Source organism: Bos mutus, chromosome X, assembly GCF_027580195.1.
Source record: "Bos mutus isolate GX-2022 chromosome X, NWIPB_WYAK_1.1, whole genome shotgun sequence".
NCBI classification, from domain to species: Eukaryota; Metazoa; Chordata; class Mammalia; order Artiodactyla; family Bovidae; genus Bos; species Bos mutus.
Window position 1 is genome coordinate 76,700,014 of NC_091646.1, and position 23,297 is coordinate 76,723,310.

General features: G+C 38.1%; 1 protein-coding gene across 4 annotated transcripts in view; it reads right to left on the bottom strand.

Moving 5' to 3' along the window:
- Window positions 1-23,297, bottom strand: part of LOC102268082 (melanoma-associated antigen D1) — a 79,683-nt gene that overhangs the window by 16,194 nt on the left and 40,192 nt on the right. The window contains exon 1 of one of the 4 annotated variants that reach the window (XM_070365750.1): window positions 4,571-4,607. The exons of the other annotated variants lie outside the window; for them this stretch is intronic. Coding sequence (XP_070221851.1) covers window positions 4,571-4,601 — 31 coding nt within the window. The 5' untranslated portion in view covers window positions 4,602-4,607. Of the gene's footprint in view, window positions 1-4,570; window positions 4,608-23,297 lie in introns of those variants that run through there. 4 annotated transcript variants of the gene reach the window in all.

Genomic DNA, 23,297 nt, shown 5'->3' on the forward strand with positions numbered 1-23,297 from the left:
ATTCTTGCCTGGAAAATTCCATGGGCAGAGGACCTGGCGGGCTATAGTTCATGGGGCTGTAAAGAATTGGACATGACAGAGCAAGAGAGCACCTACCACCATACCAACAGGGCTCAAGTATATTATAATGGATTATATTTGAATGAAGAAGCCCAAAGTCAAGACAGGAGACAAAATCAAGGACACTAAAGGAATATGAAGCCTCTGCTACCTATTGCTAAAGCAAAATTTAATTGCTAAAGCAAAATTTAAACGAAGCCCAACTCCTAGTAAGACAAACATAAATCTTCACAATAGAGGCCCCCCTCTGTCAGTTCCTATTACTTGTCCAGCTTTCAAAAAAAATTACAAGGCACACCAAAAGGCAAGAAAAAAAAGTCTGAAGAGACAAAGCAAAAGTAACAGACTCAAATATGACAGAACTATTGGAATTATTAGGGAATTTAATACATTATAATTAATATGTCAAAGACTCTAATAAAAAAGCAGACAATATGCAAGAACAAATGGGTAATGTAAGCAAAGAGATGGAAATCCTCAGAAAGAATCAAATGGAAATGCCAGAAGGACTTCCCTAGCAGCCCACTGGTAAGAATCCACGCTTTCACTGCAGGGGGCATGTGTTCCATTGCTGATCCAGGAACTAAGATCCCACATGCCAAGGGGTGCTGTCCCCCCAAAAGGAAATGCTAGAAATACAGAAATCTCATAAAAGAAACAAAGATTGCATTTGATGGGGTCATTAGTAGACTAGACATGGCTGAGAGAATCTGTGAACTTGGAAGATATGGCCAGAGATGCTTCCCAAACAAATATAAACAGAAGAAAGGAAAAAACAAACAAACAAACAAACAAACAAAAACAGAACATTCAATTATTGTGAGACAATTTCAAAGGATTCAACATATGCCACAACTGGAACAAAAGAAGAAGAAAAAAGAGAGAATGGAACAGAAGAATGGAATGGAACATTATATTGCAAATAATAATGACTAAGACTTTTCCAAAATTAATGCAGACAACAAATCACAGATTCAAGAAACTTAGATAGAGAACACCAGCAGAAAAACACTAAGAAATTTACATTGAGGAACACCATATTCAAACTGCAGAAAATCAGAAGCAAAGAAAAAATACTGGAAGAAACCAAGGGAGAAATAAATCTAAGTATACTTATAGCAGAATAAGGATGAGAATTACAGAAGACTTCATCAGAAACTATGTAGGCAAGAAGAAGGTGAAGTGAAATCTTTAAAATGTTAAAAGAATAAAACCCAATGGCCTAGATTTCTGTGTCTAGCTAAAGTATTCTTTAAAAGTGAAGGAGATAAAAAGACTTTCTCAGACAAACAAAAACTGAAGGAATTCATCACCAGAAGATCCACCCTACAAGAAGTGTTAAAAGATTTATCAGGCACAAGAAAAATGACACAGGGCAGAAACGTAGAATTATATAAAGACAGGAAAAGCATTAGAGAGGGAATAAGTGAAGCTTTCCTTCAAAGAGGAAATCCAAACTACAATTACAGATATCTTGGGGATGCTTTAATAAAAGGAAATTTATGCAATACCTTTTTCATTATTAAATAATTACATGAAATTCACAAAAGAACTATCTCAACCACAAACATACAGCAAGGATAAAAGGATGAAATAAGTTATGGCACGTAATCAATAAACAAAAGAAGATATATTCATATTAGATTCATTATTTTAGATTAAGTTTCTTGCATAATGTAAACAGAATAATATACAAAAAACAATTTGATAGATGTACAAGGAATAAAAAACCCAAATCATAGCATGTGATTATAACACCCCTTTCTAAGTAAATGATAAACTAATCATTCAAAATACGATTTCTGAGGGATTTCTCTGGTGGTCCAGTGGTTAAGACTCTGTGCTTCCACTGCAGGGGGCATGGGTTTGATTCCTGATCAGGGAACTAAGATCCTGCATGCCACAATGAGTGGCCAAACTATGATTAAAAATAAACAAATATGATTCTTGAAACTCTTACAAAGATACTATACATCAAAGCCCAAACATAAAACACCATGGTGCCTCAAAATGAGCATTATGGAATTCTTAAATCCCTCTTCCATGTTTTCTGAAATGAAGGTAACTTGATTTCATCTCTTTCATTACATATGTAAAAGAACATAGAAATTTAAAGTCCTGTATACTTATGAGATGCTATGTATTGTGATAAGTGTAGGGGATAGAATGATGAGCAAAAACACACCTAGTAACTGCTTTCAAGGACTAATGGATCTCAGTCTTACATAAACAACTGAGCCCAATCACACACAATTTTAAGAAACCTTACTGTGTTTTTCATGCCAATTTTCATCATGGGAGCCGTCAAACTGACATCTTACGATTACATCAAATGATTTTGTTATAAACTTAAATAGGTTGCTGCTAAGTCACTTCAGTCGTATCCAACTCTGTGCGACCCCACAGACGGCAGCCCATCAGGCTCCCCCATCCCTGGGATTCTCCAGGCAAGAACACTGGAGTGGGTTGCCATTTCCTTCTCCAATGCATGAAAGTGAAAAGTCAAAGTGAAGTTGCTCAGTTGTATCCAACTATTCGTGACCCTATGGACTGCAGCCCACCAGGCTCCTCCATCCATGGGATTTTCCAGGCAAGAGTACTGGAGTGGGATGCCATTGCCTTCTTTCATTACCCCCACCCACTTCCCTTCCAGTTAATTCCTCCTTCCCATCACCTAACAACTAACATTCCATTAATAGGCAGAAGATTACCAGAAGAGACAAGACAAGTTCTAGTAGAACTTTCCACACAGTTTGAGAATGTTTGTTTGATATTTTATCAGATGATCATGCCACACAGGCTCTCAGTATCTTGTGACATACAGGCTCTCTATCATTTGCACTGGCAAATCCATACATATATCTACGTTCTCAGATACCTGCAATATGATTTAGCTCCATGTGTGTCTTAATGTTCAGTATCAATATAAGATGTAATTTGAGAATCAAGAAGCATTAACAACAACTGTAACAGATAAGGATCTGGGCTTAGACAAGTCATCACATACTTCAGCTTTATGGCATTTCCTGATTATATTTTATGAAACAAGGATCATCTGAAAAGCACTGGAATACCATACCAACGCCAACATTGTACACCACACTTGCATGCACAATAGTAATAGATGTACTCCATCTAAGACAGTTTTCAGTACGTGATGTTACATCACAATTATTTTCACAAAATATTTTCCATGACATTAAAAAGCCTTGCAAACTCCCTTTATAATAACTATGCACTATCCAAGGATATAAATTTACCTATGCCTAATTAACAAAAGTATTATTTCTATTTATTTTTGTTCATTAGATTATCATTGTGGTGACTTTTCCCCCACAAACTTAAATGCATATCTCAAATTATTTCCTTATGGTATATTATTAGAAATGGAATTACTAGGCAAAGGTATATGAACTCTTTTACCAAAATGTTTTCCAGTAAGAATTTTTAATCAATACTAGTAATGTACAAGAGGTCTCATGTACTCTGAGAGTGTTAGTATTGAATGTTTACCTTAAAAATATTTCCAGTTTGATAGACAAACTGATACTTAATTGATTTAAGTTGTATTTCTTTCATGATTAATGAAGCGCAACACACTTTCAGTGTTTATTAGTCATGTGTATTTCTGCCTGAGAGTTCTTTAAATATTAATGATATTGACCTTATACCTAGCACATTTGTTGCATTTTTTTTAGTTTGTAGCTTGCCTTTTAATTTTGTTTATGAATTCCTGATCTAAGAAAAAAGGTAAACCATTACTTTCTTTTCCACTGTTAGTCTATTTTTTTATGGCAATCCAAAAGTCAAATAGACATTTATTTTTCTGGAAATTAATTTGGAAATGTGGATTTCGGGCCTAAAAACGCTTTCTTAGTAATTTACCTTTCAAGACTAAGTGAAAATGATAAAATTCTGAATTATTTTGATGATTTTTCATGACAGAAGCATGCTTCTACAGAAGTATAAAGTAAGAAAACACAATACAAATTCAGCAGGACATTTAATGGGACTTCTACAGTTGCCTCAGAATTTTGGTTAAAGCTGCATTGCTAAAACAAGCAAACAAAAAAGGATGCCAAGTATCCCCATATTCTAAAAAGAGACACCACAGAGTCCTGAACACAATCCTATAGGGCTTAGGCAGGGGTGGCTGACTAGTCATGCTATTGATACTTATTCCATTCCTTTTCAGCCCAAATCAAATGTACTTAGAGACTAGAAAGAATCAGAGAACAATTTACAGTGTTGTGAGTCCTTGGCTTGGTAGTATCTTTCCCTCTCTTGAAGAAGGGAAGGGCATGTGATTCCCTTACCAAAGCCATGTGAGTGTTAATTGCTCAGTCGTGTACGACTCTTTATGACCCCATGGACCAATAGCCCACCAGGCTCTTTGGTCCATGGAATTCTCCAAGCAAGAATACTGGAGTGGATTGCCATTTCCTTCTCTAGGGGATCTTCCCAACCCAGGGACAGAACCAGTCTCCCACATTGCAGGCAGGCTCCTTACCATGTGAGCCACCAGGGAAGCCCAAAGCCATGTGACGAGGGATCCAAAGAACCACTTACAGAGATTAGGGGGAATCTGCATGAGGTAAGAGAAGGGATGCATGTTATCTTTTGGAATTATGGTTTTCTCTGGGTGTATATATATATATGCCCTGGAGTGGAATTACTGGGTCATATGATAGCTCTGTTTTTAGTTTTTTAAGGAACATCCCCATTGTTCTCCATAGCAGCTGCACCTAACCACATTCCCACCAACAGTTCATTGTAGCACTATTTACTACAGCCAGGACATGGAAGCAACCTAAATGTCCATCAACAGAGGAATGGATACAGAAGATGTAGCACATACATACACTGGAAAACTATTTAACCATAAAAAGGAACAAAACTGTGCCACTTGCAGAGATGTGGATAGACTCAGAGACTACCATACAGAGTGAAGTAAGTCAAAAAGAGAAAAACAAATATCATATATCAACATATATATGTGCAATCTAGAAAAACTGTATGGATGAACCTATTTCCCAAGCAGAAATACAGACCCAGATGTAGAGAACAAATGTATGGGCACCAAAAGGGAAAGTGGGAGTGATGAATTGGGAGATCCTGGGAATGACATACATATACTACTATGTATGAAATAGATAAGAAATGAGAACCTACTGTATAGCACAGGGAACTCTACCCAATGCCCTCTGGTGACCTAAATGGGAAGGAAATCCAAAGAAGAGGGGATGTATGTATACATATAGCTGATTCACTTTGCTGTACAGCAGCACATAACACAACATTGTAAAGTAACTATACTCCAAAAAATTATTTAAATGAAGAGAGGGGAGTTTTGCATTACATTTTGGATAGTCAACAGTATCCCTCCAAGTTGGAATTTCTGATGATTACTAAGGTTTGACTTGTTCCTAAAGACTTTTAGAGTGCATGCCTATGGCTTCTCATCACCATGCATTGAACTACAGTTAGGAACTTTTTTATATTGAAATTTAGTTAACTTACAATATTATATTCATTTAAAGTATACAACATTTACAGTATTCAATACTTTTATAGATTATTCAATACTATTCAATACATTTACAGAATATATTCTATTTAAAGGAATTATAAATTCCCTGTGCTGCAGAATATATCTTTGTGGTTTATTTATTTTACACATGGTAGTTCATACGTCTTAATCCCCTACTCCTACATTGCCCTTCTCTCCTTCCCTCTGCCCACTGGTATCCACTAGCTTGTTCTCTGTACCTCAGAGTCTGTTTCTGTTTTGCTATATTCATTCATCTGTCTTAGTTTTCAGATTCCACATATAAGTGATAACATACAGTATTTGTCTAGGACCATTTATGTTGTTACAAATCACAGATTTTCATTTGTTTCTATGGTTAGTATTTCTTTGTATTTGTATACTACATCTTTATGCATTCATCCTTGTCTAACTCATTTATCCATTCAGCCTTGTCTAACTCAATGAAACTATGAACCATGCCTTGTAGGGACACCCAAGACAGACGGGTCATGGTGGAGATTTCTGACAAAATGTGGTCCACTGGAAAAGGGAATGGCAAACCACTTCAGTATTCTTGCCTTGAGAACCCCATGAACAGTATGAAAAGGCAAAAAGATGCAACACTGAAAGATTAACTCCCCAGGTCTGTAGGTGCCCAATATGCTACTGGAAAAGAGTGGAGAAATAACTCCAGAAAGAATGAAGAGATGGAGCCAAAGCAAAAACAATGCCCAGTTGTTGATGTCACTGGTGAGGAAGTAAAGTCTGATGCTGTAAAGAGCAATATTGCATAGGAACCTGGAATGTTAGGTCCATGAATAAAGATATATCAGAAGGGGTCAAACAGGAGATATCAAGAGTGAACACCAACATTTTAGGTATCAATGAACTAAACTGGACTGGAATGGGCGAATTTAATTCAGACCATTACATCTACTACTGTGGGCAAAGAATCCCTTAGAAGAAACGGAGTAGCCCTCATAGTCAACAAAAGAGTCCAAAATACAGTACTTGGTTGTAATCTTGAAAACGACAGAGTGATCTCTGTTCATTTCCAATGCAAGCCATTCAATATCACAGTAATCCAAGTATATGCCCCAGCCAGTAATGCTGAAGAAGCTGAAGTTCAATGCTTCAGTCAAGATCTACAAGACCTTCGAGAACTAACACGAAAAATGATGTCCTTTTCATCATAGGGGAAAGAATGCAAAAGTAGGAAGTCAAGAGATACCGGAGTAACAACTAAGTTTGGCTTTGGAGTACAAAATGAAGCAGGGCAAAATTTTGCCAAGAGAACCTACTGGTCATAGCAAACATCCTCTTCCAACGACACAAGAGAAGACTCTACACATGGACATCACCACAAAATTAGATTGATTATATTCTTTGCAGCCAAAGATGGAGAAGTTCTATACAGTCAGCAAAAACAAGACTGGGACTGACTGTGGCTCAGATCATTAACTCCTTATTGCCAAATTCAGGCTTAAATTGAAGAAAGTAGGGAAAACCACTAGACCATTCAGGTATGACCTAAATCAAATTCATTATGATTATACAGTGGAAGTGACAAATAGATTCAAGGTATTAGATCTGATAGACAGAGTGCCTGAAGAACTATGCATGGGGGTTCATGACACTCTACAGCAGGCAGTGATCAAAACCCTCCCCAAGAAAAAGAAATGCAAAAAGGCAAAATGGTTGTCTGAGGAGGCCTTACAAACAGCTGAGAAAAGAAGAGAAGCAAAAGACAAAGGAGAAAAGGAAAGATATACCTATTTCAATGCAGAGTTCCAAAGAATAGCAAGGAAAGGTTAAAAAAAGCCTTCCTCAGTGATCAATCCAAATAGAGGAAAACAATAGAATGGCAAAGACTAGAGATCTCTTCAAGAAAATTAGGGATACCAAGGGAATATTTCATGCAAAGATGGGCACAATAAAGGACAGAAATGGTATGGACCTAACAGAAGCAGAAGATATTAAGAAGAGGTGGCAACAATACACAGAAGAACTATACAAAAAACATCTTCATGACCCAGATAACCATGATGGCGTGATCACTCACCTAGAGCCAGACATCCTGGAGTGCAAAATTAAGTGGGCCTTAGGAAGCATCACTACGAGCAAAGCTAGTGGAGGTGATGGAATTCCAGTTGAGCTATTTCAAATCCTAAAAGATGATGCTGTGAAAGTGCTGCACTCAATATGCTGGCAAATTTGGAAAACTCAGCAGTGGCCACAGGACTGGAAAAGGTCAGTTTTCATTCCAATCCCAAAGAAAGGCAATGTCAAAGAATGTTCAAACTACTGAATACTTGCACTCATCTCACATGCTAGCAAAGTAATGCTCAAAATTCTCCAAGCCAGGCTTCAACAGTACATGAACCATGAACTTCCAGATGTTCAAGCTGTATTTAGAAAAGGCAGAGGAACCAGAGATCAAATTGCCAACATCCATGGGATCATCAAAAAAGCAAGAGAATACCAGAAAAACATCTACTACTTCTCTACTGACTACACCAAAGCCTTTGACTGTGTGGATCACAACAAACTCTTAAAAATTCTGTAAGAGATGGTAATACCAGACCACCTGACCTGACTCCTGAGAAATCTGTATGCAGGTCAAGAAGCAACAGTTAGAACTGGACATGGAACAACAGACTGGTTCCAAATCGGGAAAGGAATATGTTAAGGCTGCATATTGTCACCCTGCTTATTCAACTTATATGACAGGACATTATATGAAATTCCAGGTTGGATGAAGCACAAGCTGGAATCAAGATTTCCAGGAGAAATATCAGTAACCTCAGATATGCAGATGACACCACCCTTATCACAGAAAGGGAAGAAGAACTAAAGAGCCTCTTAATGAAAGTGAAAGAGGAGAGTGAAAATGTTGGCTTAAAACTCAACATTCAGAAAATGAAGATCATGGCATCTGGTCCAATCACTTCATGGCAAATGGATGGGGAAAAAATGTACACAGTGAAAAACTATTTTTTGGGGCTCCAAAAATCACTGCAGATAGTGACTGCAGCCATGAATTAAAAGACGCTTGCTCCTTGGATGGAAAGCTGTGATCAACCTAGACAGCATATTAAAAAGCAGAGACATTACTTGGCCAACAAAGGTCCATCTAGTCAAAGCTATTGTTTTTCCAGTAGTCATGCATGGGTTTGAGAACTGGACCATAAAGAAAGCTGAGCTCAAGAGAATTGATGCTTTTGAACTGTGGTGTTGGAGAAGACTCTTGAGAGTCCCTTGGACTGCAAGGAGATCCAACCAGTCCATCCTAAAAGAAATCAGTCCTGAATATTCATTGGAACGAGTGATGCTGAAGCTGATATTACTTCAGCCACCTGATATGAAGAACTGACTCACTAGAAAAGACCCTAATGCTAGGAAAGACTGAAGGCAGAAGAAAGGGACAACAGAGGATGAGGTGGTTGGATGGCATCACTCGATGGACATGAGTTTGAGTAATCTCTGGGAGTTGGTGATGGACAGGGAAGCCTGGCATGCTGCAGTCTGTGGGGTCGCAAAGAGTCAGACACGCCTGAGCAACTGAACTGAACTAATGGCTAGCGATGTTGAGTAAATCTGAACTATGGCTGAAAGATCAGCCATGATCACTACATTTGTAAGGTTTACTTCTGCTGATGAATTTTCTGGTGTTAGCAATATCTGAAGTCTGGTTAAAGGCTCTTCAATGCTCTTTGCACATGTTTTCTCACCATCATGACCTTCTTGGTGACTTATGATCTCTACAGTTGGACTGAAGCTATAATCATGTGACCTACATCATGGGCTGTCTGTCCTATGTATGGATTTATCCTAATATAAGACAGAGTCTGAGATTAAAGCACAGTTACTCTAACACTTACTATAGTCCTGGAAGCTCTCTGGTTCGGAACCAATTCTGTGAGTATCTATTCCAAGGCTTAAACATCTATCCTTTGACGGGAAGTTAATCCACCTCTTTAACCTGTCTTTACACTCAGAAGCTCCTTAAATTCATAATCATGAAGAGTGACCCTTGAAATATGTGGTCACATTCCCTATGACCCAAAATCTTCCTCCAATCCTTGATTTTGAATAAAGTTCTTTTTCTTGATCAGGCTCTTTCTCTTTATCTGACAACACAAATTTTAAAGTACAGCCATCACTTATACCTGATACATGGCAGCAGTGAGGAAATCAACCAGCTTACAGGAGGGGAGAGGAAGAATAAAGAAGAAGAGCAAACACTTAAAAAGACAGGACCAAAAATGTGAAATAATTTTTTTAAAGACACTAGACATCAGGAAGTGAAAAACAGTGATCCCTAAGAGATAAAGGAAAATGAGGTGAACCTTTACAATTTGGGGGAGTTTCCAGTTCGTGGTACAATGAGGGAGAATGCAGTCAAGCCTCAGAGGATTCTATTAGGTGACAGGGATAAGACCAGAAAGACCAAGGTGGCTGGAGTTCAGAGAATACTAAAAAGGAGAAAGCTGCACTTAGGGAGTACTCCAAAGACCTTTGAAGGATTGCAGTATTCAGGAGAGTACTGATTAGTGAATGCACTTAAGGAAATCATACAAGGCTAGGAAAAGAACCACCTGAAAGTATTAGAGGGAACAAGTGTCAAAAGCTCAAACAGGTCTGTGGACTGTTCCCAACATTCAGAGCAGAAAAACTCATAATTCCTGAGGCATGGGTTATTCAGAGGAGTCTTGCTTCAGTACACTGGGATGATTTAGCAAACACTGCTGTGGTCCTGCCTAATCAGTCTTAAAAAGCATGGCTTGAAAAAGATTTAATTACTTCAAAGTAACTGCTTCTTGTAATAAAGCTAAAGAATATGTATAATAATACAAAAATAGCACCCAAAGGTAAACATATATACCAAAATTTTACCAAAAAGTGAAGTTCATTATGTCTGGCATCCAATTAAAAAAACCCAGGCATATGAAGAAACAAAATAACATGACCCATCATGAGGAGAAAAAAAAAAATCAATCCAAACTGACACAGAACTTATATAGATGCTATATTTAGCAGATAACATATATGTGTTCCATATGACCAAAAAGCTAGAGAAAACAATGGTCATGTTAAGTAGAGAAATGATATATAATTAATAAGATGCAAATCATAGGTGTAGTGATTAAAACCATAATAACTGAAATTTTAAAATACACTGGATGGAATTAACTAGAAAAACATTAGTGAACTTGAAGACATAACAATAGCAAATATTCTAAATTAAAGCTAAAATTTTTTTAAAAAAACAGTGCACAAATGCCATTTATCCTGTTTCCTCTTTTGGGAACACTTTTCCCCCATCCCAACCATCCATCATCCTTCATCCAGTTAACTCTGACTCTGCCTTCAGATCTCGGCTCAATCATCACTTCCTCTGTCTTTGACCTCCCTGAGTAGATCAACCTCTCTTTAAACCTATTCACAGAACCCCGTACTTCCCGTCCACAGCAGTATCAACTTCACAAAAATTTGGTTTGTTATTAATGTCTGCCTTCTTCACAAGATAGTAAAAGTCAATGACGACAGAGAAAACATGTTTATTTTTGCCTACCACAACATCATCCCCAGCATCTCAAATTATGCCAATTATATAGTGTCCCTGTACCCTGAATCCTGTATCTCTCACATCTGATATTTTAATCTATTCATTATACCCTCTTTTCCATATGTTCAACCTCTCTTTGTCTACTGGCTGTATCCTACCCAACATCTTCTTTTCTTATTTAGATAAACCTTTTTTTTTTTTTATTATGGGTGATAATGTTCCCAATGCTAAACTTATATTTCCCAGACAACCTTGCAGATACTGGTGGTCATGTGTCACAGATCTGTCCACTGGACACTGGATGTAGGTGGAAACTGTTGGGTAGGATTTAGGGGAAAGCTTTGTATAAAGGAGAATAACTCTACTGACAAGATATTTTGCCTTCTCCTCTTCCTCATCTTCCAACCTGGAATAGACTTGCAGCAGCCATTGAGCAACTATGATGGAAACAGCATGCTAAGTAGAGTCATGGAACAACAAACAATAAAATATGTGGTAGCTAAGATATTGATGAAAATCATGGAAGTCTTGGGCTTTATACCATTGGATTTGTTTTGGGTAAGATAAAACTATCCCCTATAAGCAACTTATTTTTCAGATCACTGTTACTCATATCATATCAATTTCAAATACCTATCACAAAACATGAAATCTCTCTAACAAACATACACAGTCTTTAACATACTATCTCATTCATACATGATTCCTTCTACAACTTATATGATAATGACTAATTTATGATCTCCATATACTATCCCAATTCTCTAAACTCTCACACTAACACACAACTGTCATTATTACTCCCATTTCTGCACATACATTGTTCTATCCTGTATTATCATACACACAAGAGTCCATACAGTATCACAATACCCATTGTCAAATACGACTATCTCTAATCAACTTACATTATCACACACACCATCTCCATTACTCAGTCACATCTACCATTACTCAATCCCTACACTATCACACAGCGCCTATCCACACCCACTATCACACAGAGTCCACATCCCCAGTATAAAATCTCCATCATCCTCCAAAACTCCTTTCCCACATGCTCATGTCATCTCCATATCATACACTCTCACAATGAATATCCACATTACCTCCATCCTCACACACATACTTGCGCCATTCCTGACAGTCAGAAACTGCATTTTCCCAACATACACTTTATTCAACAACCCCACTCAGACACTCATGATTTCCATGCTCCAAATGATCATGTTATCATTCTCCACTGTCAGGCATGCTCACTGTACCTATCTGCCCCCGCAAATTGGTAACACTTCTCATTGCCCACCGAATCACATACAAGCATACAAATGCCCTAACCCTATCACTTCCACCATGTACCTATCTTCTACCATCACACTACATTTTCCCCATTCCATCCACTGTCTACATCCTCTTATTATTGCTTGAAATGCCCCATCCACAATTTTCAAACACACAAAGATCCCAGTGTCTCATTAACTTCATATCCTTTCTCACCATTGTCTCTCCCACCCTACTCCTTCACACATCCATTCACATGCACAATTTTCATCTTCCACAGTATGACATACACTGTGTCCCTAACTATCATTACCACATACATTCTGCTCTTGCCCTGTCACTATCATTCACACTGCTCAACTTCATTTCCAGTGATCTCATATCATCCTCCACTGTTATTCGTACTGTCCCCACTGCCACCACGATCACACAAACCCTGGCACTTCACCACCACACTATCCCACTGTCACTCAATACTCTTCCCATTTCTGCATCAAATATATAGCTCAGATCATCCACAATTTTATACATGGTGCCCAGCCACTGCAATCTTTCTCATTTCTTTGTTCCTCTTCCTTTCTCTTTTCTCCTGCCCCCATATCATAACTCTCCCAATATGAGGATATTAAATGAATGCAAATATAATACTGAAATTTCTTACTTGAAGCCTCATTTCAGAGCTTTAGTAACTAGAAGAACATACCTTGCTCAAAAGTTACAATATTTAGAGTTCCCACTTGATAGTTGTGAATGGATTTCTTTCAGTACATTTGCCTTTAAGAAGCATTTCTTCATGTTTTGTTATTGCATTTAGATGAAGTTTTGAAATGTTCCACTGATATGACTTTAATATGATACTATGCAATTATTTGCACTATACTTTAGTCTTCCCAAAATATCCCAATAGATTTTTTGTGTGAACCTGGAAGCAAAAGTGTGATATTTTTGGTACTGAAGAGGATAGACAGTTTCAAGTAAATGGCAGTACTGAATATATCACTGAGCTATGTTAGATGGGACACTTAATCTTTACTTCTCATGTTTCCATGTGGAAGAACTTCAACTAGACTAACACTCCTGCTCTTCTGCCCATGGGAGAAGAAATGAGTTATATGCCTAGTATGTTTAGGAGAAATATCTGAGTAGATTTGGCTCCGGCACTTGTGCTCTGCTTCCCTTTCAGTAACTTGTGTGTCTACAGTGAACATGCATTCTGACTGGCTCCTTGCTATGCAAGAAGGGGGTTACTTTTGGCCTGGAGTCCTGTGGTTTTGTAGTTGTCTAAGTCTGCCTAACTCTGGGGTCCACACTAATTGGAAGTTCACACTAAAACCATCTTCTCCAAGCAGCTTTATGAGTAATGAAGATAATGTTTTGATCTCCATCTATCTGATTCTTACATTTATATTTCAATTGATTCTGAACCTGGGCAAGGAATACAAGTGTCAGTTCAGTTACTCAATCATGTCCAACTCTTTGTGACTCCATAGCTGCAGCACGCCAGGCCTCCCTTTCCATCACCAACTCACGGAGTTTACTCAAACTCATGTCCATCAAGTCAGTGATGCCATCCAACCATCTCATCCTCTGTCATCCCCTTCTCCTCCCGCCTTCTATCTTTCCCAGCATCAGGGTCTTTTCAAATGAATCAGCTCTTCGCATTAGGTGGCCAAAGTATTGGAGTTTCAGCTTCAACATCAGTCCTTCTAGTGAATATCCAGGACTGATTTCCTTTAGGATGGACTGGCTGGATCTCCTTGCAGTCCAAGGGACTCTCAAGAGTCTTCTCCAACACCACAGTTCAAAAGCATCAATTCTTCAGCACTCAGCTTTCTTTATAGTCCAAGTGTCATATCCATACATGACTACTGGAGAGATCATAGCTTTGACTAGATGGACCTTTGTTGGCCAAGTGATGTCTCTGCTTTTTAATATGCTGTCTAGGTTGGTCAAAACTTTCCTTCCAAGGAGTAAGCATCTTTTAATTTCATGGCTGCAGTAACCATCTGCAGATTTTGGAGCCCAGAAAAATAAAGTCTGCCACTGTTGTCATTGTTTCTCCATCTATTTGCCATCAAGTGATGGGAATGGATGCCGTGTACTGATCCCTTACAACTCCTACATGATGCAGACCACTAAAATCACGTAAATTCACTTTACTGGCTTTATCCATCTTTTAACATAAACAAGTTTCTAGGTGCAATTTGTTTTTGATTAGCACTTAAGACAAATATTTGGCAGCAATTAAAGGTCCGTCTAGTCAAGGCTATGGTTTATCCAGTGGTCATGTATGGATGTGAGAGTTGGACTATAAAGAAAGCTGAGCACTGAAGAATTGATGCTTTTGAACTGTGGTGTTGGAGAAGACTCTTTGAGAGTCCCTTGGACTGCAAGGAGATCCAACCAGTCCATCCTAAAGGAAATCAGTCCTGGGTCATTAGAAGGACTGATGTTGAAGCTGAAACTCCAATACTTTGGCCACCTGATGCAAAAAGCTGACTTATTTGAAAAGACCCTGATGCTGGGAAGGATTGAGGGCAGGAGGAGAAGGGGACGACAAGAGGATGAGAAGGTTGGATGGCATCACCGACTCAATGGACATGGGTTTAAGTGGACTCCGGGAGTTAGTGATGGGCAGTGAGGCCTGTTGTGCTGCAGTCCATGGGGTCGCAAAGAGTTGTACACGAGTGAGTGACAGAACTGAAGTGAACTGAATTGAAGATTAAATCTAAACATGAAACTTTATGTCCACCACCACTAGACTCCCAACTGCCCTGGATTAGGGAGTTCAAATTCTTAAGGGATAGAAATACTATAGTACAGTAGGTGCTACTTAATTAATCAGGATGGTGGGGACTAAGCACCAACTGGATCTATCCTCCTTGGCCACACTGATAAGTCTTACTAGAGCATAACCAAAATAACTCTTTCCTGGGATAGGATGACAAACCTTTATGTGAAATATTAGAAAGGAAGTTAGATAATCATCTAAATGTATGGAAGCCTTTTTAAAGTAAGACAGATTTTACATCAGTGAATCATTTCTTAAGGCATAAAAACACCTTTTAATAAACAACTAGAATTTACTCTGATAGGATGTTCTTTTTAACAAGTTCTCTGGAAATTGAGATCTGACAGTCATTTTGGCTATTTTTTTTCCTTTTGCTAGCTAGCTTTGTGTTAGCTTTCAAGCCCTTGCATACAAACTTAAATACTGTGCTTGTCTGCTATTACTGAAATAACACCATTTCAGAGTACAATTTGTGTCCAAGGTAAGTAGGGCCAAATAATGGAATTTTCACAGTTTTTGCCCTAGGACAATTTGTGTTGTAAAGAACTGTTCTCCGGAAATAAAGCAGACTGCACTTTACATGTGATCTCTTTTGCATAGCAACACTTTTCATACTTGTACATAGTTGGGTGCCCTAGTGGTACTGACCTAAATATATCCTCTACAGCCTACATTGGAGGCAATAGTGATCATAAAAACAAATACACATATAAAATATGTCTCAGCAAACAAAGAAAAATAAAACTGCTGAACAATATATGTGAAAACCTAACTGAAGAGGTATTCTTTTTAGAATACCTAAGGAAAGTCAAGCACAGCACATATACCAAAACCTTTCTGAATCTCAAAGCTTAAAAAAATTCCAATTACATAATAAAATGAAAGTCATTGATGAGCCCTGAAATGAGTAAAATACCTAGGAATAAACATAACTATGAAAGTGAAACACCTATACTCTAAACTATAACACACTATGGGTTTGAGATGGTGGAGTAGAAGGATGTGTGCTTATCTTCTGTGAAAGCACCAAAATCTCAACTAGCTGTTGAACAACCATTGATGAGAAGACAATGCAACCCCCCAAAAAGATACCCCACGTCCAAAGACAAAGGAGAAGCCTCAACAAGATGGTAGGAAGGGCACAATCATGACATAATCAAATTCTTTACCCTCCAGGTGGGCAACCCACAAACTAGAGAATAATAATACCAAAGTAGTTCTCCCATTGTTGTGAAAGTTCTGAACCCCAATTCAGGCTTCCCAGACTGGAGATCCAGAAAAGGGGCTGGGAATTCCCAGGGAATCTGACTTTGAAGGCCAGTGGGATTTGATTACAGGACTTCCACAGGATTGGGAGAACAAGAGACTCCACTCTTGGAGGGCACAAACAAAATCTTGTGTGCACCAAGACCCAAGGGAAAGGAGCAATGACCCCATAGGGGACTGAACCAGACTTACCTGCTAGTGTTGAAGGGTCTTCTGTGGAAGCATAGGTTGGTAGTGGCTCACTGTGGGGATGGGAAAACTGGCAGCAGCAGTCCTAGAAGGTATCCCTTGGTGTAATCCCTCTTGGAGGTCACCATTAACCCAACTATAGAGCCCTAGACCCAGGGCTGGGTCACCTCAAGCCAAACAACTGACAAAATCCATCATCAAATAATTGGACTTAAGTTTTACTGAACATGCCATCAGAGCAAGACCCAGTATTTCCCACTGCCAGTCCCTCCCATTAAGAAGCTTACACAAGAATCTTAGCCTCATCCACCAGAAGGCAGACAGAAAAAGTAAGAACTATATTCCTGCAGCTGTTAGAATTAAAACCACATCAAAGAAAGCTAATCAGCATGAAAAAGAAGAGGGTTATGTCCCAGCTCAAGGGACAAAATAAAGCCCCAGAAAAACAACTAAATGAAGTGGAGAGAGGCAACCTTCCAGAAAAATGATTCAGAATGATAGTGAAGATGATCCAGGATCTTGGAAAAAGCATGGAGAAAATGTAAGAAACGTTTACCAAAGATCTAGAAATACTAAAGCACAAGCAAACAGAGATGAGCAACACACCAGAAGGAATCAATAGCAGAATAACGGAGGCAGAAGAACGGATAAGTGACCTGGAAGACGGAATGGTGGAAATCACAGCCCTGAAGACATAATGGTAGAAATCACTGCTGAAGAACAGAATATAGAAAAAAGAATCAAAGAAAATGAAGACAGCCTAAGAAACCTCTGGTACATTATTACACCAACAACACATTTTAAGCATCCCAGAAGAAAAAGAAAGAGAGAAAGGACTCGAGAAAATATATGAAGAGATAATAGCTGAAAACTTCCCTAACATGGGAAAGGAAATGGTCAACCAAGTCCAGGAGGCACAGAGTCTCAGACAGGATAAATCCAAGCAGGAACACATCAAGACACGTAGTAATCAAACTAATGAAAAGCAAAGACAAAAATTAAACACTAAAAGCAACAAGGAAAAAACAACAAATAACCGACAAAGGAACTTCCATACGGTTATCAGCTGATTTCTCAACAGAAACTATACAGAAGGGAATGGCATGGTATATTTAAGGTGATGAAAGGGAAGAACCTACAACCAAGAATACTCTACCCAGCAAGACTCTCCTTCAGATTTGACAGAGAAATCAAAAGCTTTCCAGACAAGCAAAAATTAAGAGAATTGAGCATCATCAAACCAGCTTTACAACAAATGCTAAAGGAACTTCTCTAGGCAGGAAACACACGAGAAGGAAAAGACCAACACAAAATAAACCCAAAATAAAGTGGTAATAGGATCATGCATATAGAAAATTACCTTAAGTGTACATGGATTGAATACATCAACCAAAAGACAAAGACAGGCTAGTACATAAAAACAGGTGCATGTATGTACTTCCACTTATCACATCATTTTACTTAACCCACCAAATTGTATATAATTATGTTATATTCATGCATGCTAAGTTGCTTCAGTCATGACTGACTCTGTGTGATTCTATGGACTGTAGCCTGCCAGGCCTCTGTCCATGGGATGTTAGTTTAATCATATTTCCATTATGGCTTGCAATTCTAATTATCTTTTTATTTTTTGTCTGGTTATTGAATGTGAAAATTGATAAACATCTTTTACTATTGCAACTATGTAACTATTATTTGCTAAATACCATTGTATCATGATTGGTCAACAGAAAACAATGTAATTCTATATCACTTAAACCACCATTTAATAGAAAAGCCCATAACCACTTTTTAAATTCCAGATGTATATCAAAATTATCTTGGAATTTTCTGAAAAATACAAATGCCCAGGTATTGCTTTTTTCTCCAAAGCTCCAAATGTGTTTTTAATGAGCAGCCATGTTTAAAAACAATTAGTCTATATGATGATCTTTTACTTCTAATTTTTTAACTTTTTCTATTTCGTATTCAGTGTTCCCATTTCACTTAGTTTGTTTTCCAGTTTCTCCATCTCTTTGTTGTTGTTCTTTCTCAAGCCCTTTTTAAAAAAAAATTATTTATTTAAATTGGAGGCTAATTACTTTACAATATTGTGGTGGTTTTTGCCATACAATGACATGAATCAGCCATGAGTGTACACGTGTTCCCCATCCTGAACCCCCCTCCCACCTCTCTCCCCATCCCATCCCTCAGGGTCATCCCAGTGCACCCTGTCTCATGCATCAAACCTGGACTGGCGATCTCTTTCACATATGATAATATACATGTTTCAATGCTATTCTCCCAAATCATCCCACCCTCGCCTTCTCCCACCGAGTCCAAAAGCCTGTTTTTCACATCTGTGTCTCTTTTGCTGCCTTGCATACAGGGTCATCATTATCATCTTTCTAAATTCAATATATATGTGTTAATATACTGTATTGGTACTTTTCTTTCTGACTTACTTCACTCTGTATGATAGGCTCCAGTTTCATCCACCTCATTAGAACTGATTCAAATGCATTCTTTTTAATAGCTGAGTAATGTTCCATTGTGTATATGTACCACAGCTTTCTTATCATCTGCCAATGGACATCTAGGTTGCTTCCATGTCCTAGCTTCCATGTAAACAGTGCTGCGATGAACATTGGGGTATATGTGTCTCTTTCAATTCTGGTTTCCTCGGTGTGTATGCCCAGCAGTGGGATTGCTAGGTCAAATGGCAGTTTTATTTCCAGTTTTTTAAGGAATCTCCACACTATTCTCCAGATTGGCTGTACTAGTTTGCATTCCCACTAACAGGGTAAGAGGGTTCCCTTTTCTCCACACCCTCTTCAGCATTTATTGTTTGTAGACTTTTTGATAACAGCTATTCTGACTGGCATGAGATGGTACCTCATTGTGGTTTTGATTTGCATTTCTCTGATAATGAGTGATGTTGAGCATCTTTTCATGTGTTTGTTAGCCATCTGTATGTCTTCTTTGGAGAAATGTCTGTTTAGTTCTTTGGCCCATTTTTTGATTGGGTCATTTATTTTTCTGGTATTGAGCTACAGAAGTTGCTTCTCAAGCCCTTTTTAAGCATAGTAGAAAAGCTTTTGTATACATATATATATAAATAGCATGCATAATATATATTCTAGAAAACTCATTAATTTTTGCCTAGCTGAAAATTTTATGACATCTTGATTCCACTTGTTTGAATTAATATGAACAGAATGCTAAATCTGTAATTTATATTCACTCAAAACTTTGATATAGTTCCATGTACTTTGGCATCTAGTATTATGGCTAAAAGTCTAGAAAGTTTATTACCTTAATGATTAAAAAAAATTTGTTATTGAGGCTTGAAATTTCTAATTCAATTCTGAGAATATAAAGAAATACTATATTGTTTAAAAATATATAAAATTAACATGTGATGCCACACTATTAACTACAGTGCAGATTTTGTTCAAACTTCACAGTTTTATGCTAGTGTCCACTATTTTCATTCACACCTCATTCCAGATACCACACAGTATTTAGTTGCATTGAGTACCTTCAGCTGCCTGCAACAAATTCTGGTAAATTCTCTCTTCAGTTTTATTCTGTTACAAGTATTTTCTAGTTTTCCTTGTTATGGCTTCTTCACAGCCACCATTTAAAAGTGGGCATTTAATTTCAAAATACATGAGGTTTTAAAAAAATCTCTGATATTAATTTCTCATTTAAATGCTTTCCTCTCTCCAATCACCCTCTGTGTGTTTTCAGTCTTCTAATTTTATTGAGGCTTTCAGTGGCTAGGTCAAAGATCTCTGTTGGTAAATGTCACATTGCACTTGAAAATATGTGGGCTATTTTCAAATATCTTTTGATACTGGTTTCTAAAATAATTCCACAGTTATAAGGGCACAGACTCTGTAGGACTTCAACACATTTAGACCATGAAACTTTTGCACCTTGTTTTATGTCCCTAAACATAAACTGGATATGTTCCAGTGTCTCCCAACTTATAGTCAATGGGAACTTGAAAAGAATTTATACCCTACTGTTGTGTGAAAATTGTAAAAATATTAATTATGTAAAAAAAATAAAAACTATGAAACACTGATGAAAGAAATTGGAGATGATACCAAAAAAGGGCAAGATATTCCATGCTTTTGGATTAGAAAAATTAATCTGTTGAAATGGCCATTCTATCCAAAGCAATTTATACACTTAATGCAATTCCTATCAAAATACCCATGACATATTTCATACTACTGGAACAAACAATCCTAAATTTCACATGGAAACACAAAAGACCCCAAACTGTCGAATATTTAGGAAAAAAGAGTACTGGAGATATCATCCTCCAAGACTTCAGACTATACTACAAATCTATAGTAATCAAAACAATATGGCACTGGCACGGATCAATGGAACAGACAGAAAGCCCAGAAACAAAGCCAAACGTCTATGATCAATTAATCTATGACAAAAGAGACCAGAATATACATTGGAGAATAGATAGTCTCATCATCATCAAGTAGTATTGGGAACACTGGACACCTACATGTAAAATAATGAGAACATTTTCTCACATCATAGACAAAAGTAAACTCAAAATGGATTAAAAACCTAAAGGTTAAGACCTGAAACCAAAAAGCTTCTGGAAGAGAACACAGAACATTCTTTGATATAAATCATAACGATGTTTTCTTGGATCTTTTTCCTAAAGAAAAAAGAAAAAGCAAAAATAAACAAATGGGACCTAATTAACTTAAAAGCTTTTGTACAGCAAAGGAAACCATAAATGAAACCAAAAGAAAACCTACAGAACCAGAGAAAATATGTGCAAATGACTCGACCAACAAGGGGTTAATATCCAAAATATAAAAGGCTCATACAATTCAGTATCAAAAACAAACAACTTAATAAAAAATCGGCTGAAGACACTAACAGACATTCTTCCGACAAAGACATACAGGTGGCCAACAGGCACATGAAAATATGTTCAGCACTGCTAATCACCAGACAAATGTAAATCAAAACTACAATGAGATACCACAATGAGGTCTATCACCTCACACCTGTCAGAAAGGCTGTCATCAAAAAGAACACCAGTAACAAATGTTGGTGAGGATGTAGAGAAAAGGGAAGCTTCTCACACTGTTGGTGGCAATGTATATTGGTGCAGTCACTATGGAAAACACTATGGAAGCTCCTCAAAAAAACTAAACCTAAGAACTACCATGTGATTCAGCAACTCTACTCCTGTGTACATATCCAAAGAAAATGGAAACATTCATTCAAAAAGATACATAGACCTCAATCTTCATCAAGTCCAGTCTCTCAGTCCTGTCCGACTCTTTGCAACAGCATGAATCGCAGCACGCCAGGCCTCCCTGTCCATCACCACCCTGTCCATCACCAACTCCCGGAGTTCACTCAAACTTACGTCCATGGAGTCAGTGATGCCATCCAGCCATCTCATCCTCTGTCATCCCCTTCTCCTCCTGCCCCCAATCCCTCCCAGCATCAGAGTCTTTTCCAATGAGTCAACTCTTCGCATGAGGTGGCCAAAGTACTGGAGTTTCAGCTTCAGCATCATTTCTTCCAAAGAACATCCAGGGCTAATCTTCTTTAGAATGGACTGGTTGGATCTCCTTGCAGTCCAAGGGACTCTCAAGAGTCTTCTCCAACACCACAGTTCAAAAGCATCAATTCTTCGGTGCTCATGGAAAAACAGACTGGTTCCAAATTGGGAAAGGAGTACATCAAGGCTGTATACTGTCACCCTACTTATTTAACTTCTATGCAGAGTACATCACGTGAAATGCTAGGCTAGATGAATCACAAGGTGAACCACCATATGACTTGGTAGCTCCAGTCACAGATAGAGTGGAGCTGGAAATTACTGGTCCAAAACAGTCACGGACAGAGGAGACTGAAGACAGGAGAGGGGAAATTTATTCTGAGAGAGAAACTCAGATCGCCACAAGAGGGCACAACAAGAATGCAGTATTTCCCCTGGTTCCCCTCCATTTTTCCTGCTGCTCATTCTCATCTTTTTTGCCCACACCCTTCACCCTCACATGCGTGTATTTCTGAGATTCTGTCCTGCTCCCCCTTCTCACTCCACATATTCTCTTGGGGCAGTCTCATTCATACCTTAATTAAAATCACCACCTCTGCATTTGACCTCCAAAACTATCTAACCCTACTTTCTTCACAGCAGCAGAATAAAATTGCTGGTTGCTTATTGAGTAATTCCTCTTGGACATTCCAAAGGTGCTTCAGATTTCAACTGTTCAAAATTGAACTCATCATTTTCGCCCTCAAACCTGTTCCTCATTTTGAGTTCCCCAGCTCAGGGAATGGCTTTTAAATCTCAACCACCCAAGGCAGTAAGAAAACTGAGAATCATCCTAGATTCCTTCTTCTCATCAGCCTTCACATATCCTCCAGTCAGGCACCAAGTTCTTAATTCCTTATATACATGTATTCTAATTTCATTCCCACTGCCTTAACTCAGGCATCAACATCTCTCCTCTTTTGTAATAGCCTCTGAAATGGTCTCCCTGTACCCAGTTCTGTCTTCTTCAGTGTATCCATCACAATCTCACCCACTGGATATTTCTAAAGTGCAAATCTTACCCTGTTAA